Here is a 3,338-nt window from a genome sequence, read left to right as displayed (position 1 = left end):
ATATATATATATATATATTATTCATCGGGTAGAGTCAGAGCCTGGGAATATAATCTCCATCCTCATCCTTGTTTAGTCAATAGGGAGAAAATTTTCCCCACTCCCTCTCATTCCCTATCCAATCGAGGATTCTTCGTGAGGTAAATGGACATCTCCGGGTAGAAACATAATCAAACTTAGTAACGTAATTAAAACATTCTTAAATTTTACGTACTAGATAGATATAATGCTCAAAACATAGACCAAAACGAAGCCCATCCTTATAATCGGATTGGAAAATTTTACAATACATAATCAATGTAATCAAAGTAATCATATTCATCACGTGCAGGAAGTGATTGATTATACAGTAGCCTATTTCTGTTTCTGATGTGAGCTTCCTCATATGCAGCAATATTAATGTGTGTTTATTTTGGTTTATTACAACCTTCAGTGTTATAAATAAAACATATAAAAAGCTCTGGCTTGCAAGAATTGATATATACCTTTCAGCCAATGACTTGAAATTCTTCAACACTACAAGCAATCTTTCAGGTGGCATCTCAAGCAATCCTATGCACTATTCTCAGATCTTATGTTGCAACTAGTCAGTATCATGAGAAGCACAAAATGAAATCTGCCAAAAAGAGAGAGCATGAGGCCATAGAATTGCAAAATGGTTATGACAAAATGCAGTGTTTGATTGATTTTGTGAATACGTGACCGATATTTGATATAGAAATCGCACCTAATGTTGATAACCCACAAGTGATCGTCGTAATTTGAACATTTGGGAGCTTTCAAAACCTGTGATAAGAAAAGGAATATATGGAGGAATATGCCTTTGAATCTTTCTCTCTCTCTATATATTTTCATTACCGTCTGAAATATCCCTCATAGTCTCCAAAATCACGATCAATAATCGGACATCAATCCCATACATCACGGCTTCCTGTATGGAAGGTTCCTGTATAAATTGAAGAACAAGACCAGGCTTCAATATTTGGTGAACTAATCTTCAATAGTGATTCCTCTCTTTCTCATTTCGTCATGTAGACCTGAAATCGCAGCTCCATTACCCTGATTATGATACCCTCTTATAAGGATGTCATAAGAAACAGAATCTGGAGTGATTCCTTTATTTACCATGTCATCAAAAACCTGTTTGGCTTCTATCATTAGTCCCTTCTCAGCCAAACCACCAATGAGGGAGCTATAAGTTAATAAATCAGGTTCAATGTGCTCTTGAACCATCCTTTTCTTGACCATAAAAGCCTTCAGCAAATTTCCTTGTTTGCAAAGTTCAGCAATCCAAGAAGTGTACACATATTTATCTAGAACAAACCCTGCCTCAGACATCTCCTTAATGGTTCTCTCAGCTTCATCTAAATTACCCTCCTTGCAGAGTGCATCTATAAACACTGTATATAGAATTTCATTGGCCTTTTCTTTGACCAAATACCGTCTAGCCTCCTGCAAATACCCATGCTTGCATAGGCCATCTATTAGGGCGGAATGAGTCACGACATCAGGCTCAAAACCCTTCGAGAGTAATATTTTGTATGCATTCAAAGCTTCTTTTACGTTTCCAGCTTTGAAATGCACATCCATAATAGCTGTCAATATTATCCTATCAGGAAGTAATCCATTCTTCACCACATATTCTGCAGCTTCCATTGATTTATCCAACCTACCAACTCTATGAAAGCCTGAGATAATTACTGTATACGCTGTTAAATCTAGCTTTATCTCTCGATCAAACATCCCATTTATATACTTTATCACATCATCTACATTTCCCTTCTTAAAATGACCATCTATTATTGAAGTGTAAACAGTACAATTAGGTAAAATACCAGCACTCAACATCTTTTCAAACAAAGAGTCAGCTCTTTCCAACATCCCATGCTTGCAGCAACCATCAATCAATATCGAATAAGTGAACTCATTCGGCCGAACCGAACATTCCTCCATCCTCTCAAAGTATTCAAATGCAACATCCAAACTCCCAGCCTTGCAATAGCCATCAATCAAGGAGCTGAAAACAACCAAATTAGGCATAACACCAACCTTCATCATATCCAAAAACATTCTGTTACCCATCTCCATATCCCCCATCTTACAAAACATATCAACAAATGTACCATAAGTAACAACACTAGGCAAACAGTATTTCCACATCAAACCCAGATACATAAATGCCTCATTCTTCATATAAACCTTAGCCAACCCATTAAACAATATATTAAACATAACCAAATCAGGCCTATTCAACTCACACCCACGAACTCGATCCACAAGAAAACAAGCTTTCTGAATTTGATAACTCGCACAATACCCATCTAACAAAGAATTGTAGGACACAATATCAGGGGAGCACCCAAACGTGGGCATTGAATTCAAAATCTGTTCGGCAAATTTCACATTCCCTAATCTACAGAAAAAGGAGATGATGGAATTGAAAGAAGATGGATGAGGAGTATACCTATTGGAGAGGAAGTGGAAAAGCAATTTGGCGGAGAGGTCGCCGCAGCCGGAGTTGATGAGAGAGTGCAGAAGCTTGTTGCAGGTAAAAGGGGTGGGAAAGCGGGAGATTCGTCGGAGGTGAGCCAAGAATTTGAGGGCTTCTTTAAGCATGCGAAGATGGGATTGAATGGGAGAGATTGTTGAGGAAAGACGTTGAGACTGGAGAAAGATTGAGAAAGTTTTGAGTTTTATGGGGTTTTGGCCTTAAACCCTAGCGGCACTTCACAAGATTTTATTTTTATTTTTTTTAAAGTTTATTTATTTAATAAATTTATTGTAATTAAAGTATTGAGGGAGAATCAAACCTCTGACTTTGAAGTCATAATACAAACACTATGCCAGTTGAGCTACGGTCTTGTTAGTACTTTACAAGTTTTTGAAGTAAGGAATGAATTTTGGTGGGAAAAAACATATGAATACTACTAATAACTGTTCAGTATAAATTTAAGGTACTTCTCTCTTATCACCCAATGGTAAAAAAAAAAGTCTAGTCACATAATTATAGTAGCCTCACTAAATAATTTTTCCTATTTAAAAAACGATCCTATTTCTCCTATTTATGCTTCTATTCTCATCAATAGAAGTCTATAATTGAAAGAAGTTAGAAGAGAAGGATCCATGATCAAGAACAAAACCACGATCAATGAGAAGGATCTAAAACTCAAATCCAAACCCAAGGAAAATCAATAAAAAACAAGAATTAAGGATTCAATTATCGTGATAAATTTCCACAAACAAAGCTAAAATCAAGAAGAATTGAAATCAAAATCAAAATTTAGAATTTCAACAAGAGAAAAAGACACCTAATCTTTGGTTAGATTATCATTAAGAAA

The 3,338-nt window shown here is 36.0% G+C and overlaps 1 protein-coding gene across 2 annotated transcripts; it reads right to left on the bottom strand.

The window, feature by feature from the left end:
• Window positions 1–238: 238 nt before the first annotated feature.
• LOC120080849 (Tetratricopeptide repeat (TPR)-like superfamily protein) lies at window positions 239–2,732 on the bottom strand. 2 transcript variants are annotated; one of them, XM_090315317.1, is made up of 3 exons: window positions 2,465–2,715; window positions 728–2,017; window positions 239–616 (listed from the first exon to the last, which is right to left on the bottom strand). In XM_090315317.1, the coding sequence occupies exons 1-2, from the start codon at window positions 2,614–2,616 to the stop codon at window positions 991–993; spliced, it is 1,179 nt and encodes a 392-aa protein (XP_090171443.1). In that variant the 5' UTR covers window positions 2,617–2,715; the 3' UTR covers window positions 239–616; window positions 728–990. The 2 variants fall into 2 exon arrangements, with proteins under 2 accessions (XP_090171443.1, XP_038891429.1); XM_039035501.2 differs by having other exon boundaries at window positions 728–2,732.
• Window positions 2,733–3,338: the final 606 nt, after the last annotated feature.

Source organism: Benincasa hispida, chromosome 7, assembly GCF_027475165.1.
Source record: "Benincasa hispida cultivar pf3 chromosome 7, pf3_genome.v1.1, whole genome shotgun sequence".
Taxonomy (NCBI): domain Eukaryota; kingdom Viridiplantae; phylum Streptophyta; class Magnoliopsida; order Cucurbitales; family Cucurbitaceae; genus Benincasa; species Benincasa hispida.
The sequence above is the reverse complement of the archived record's forward strand: the minus strand, read 5'-3'. Positions and strand labels throughout refer to the sequence as shown.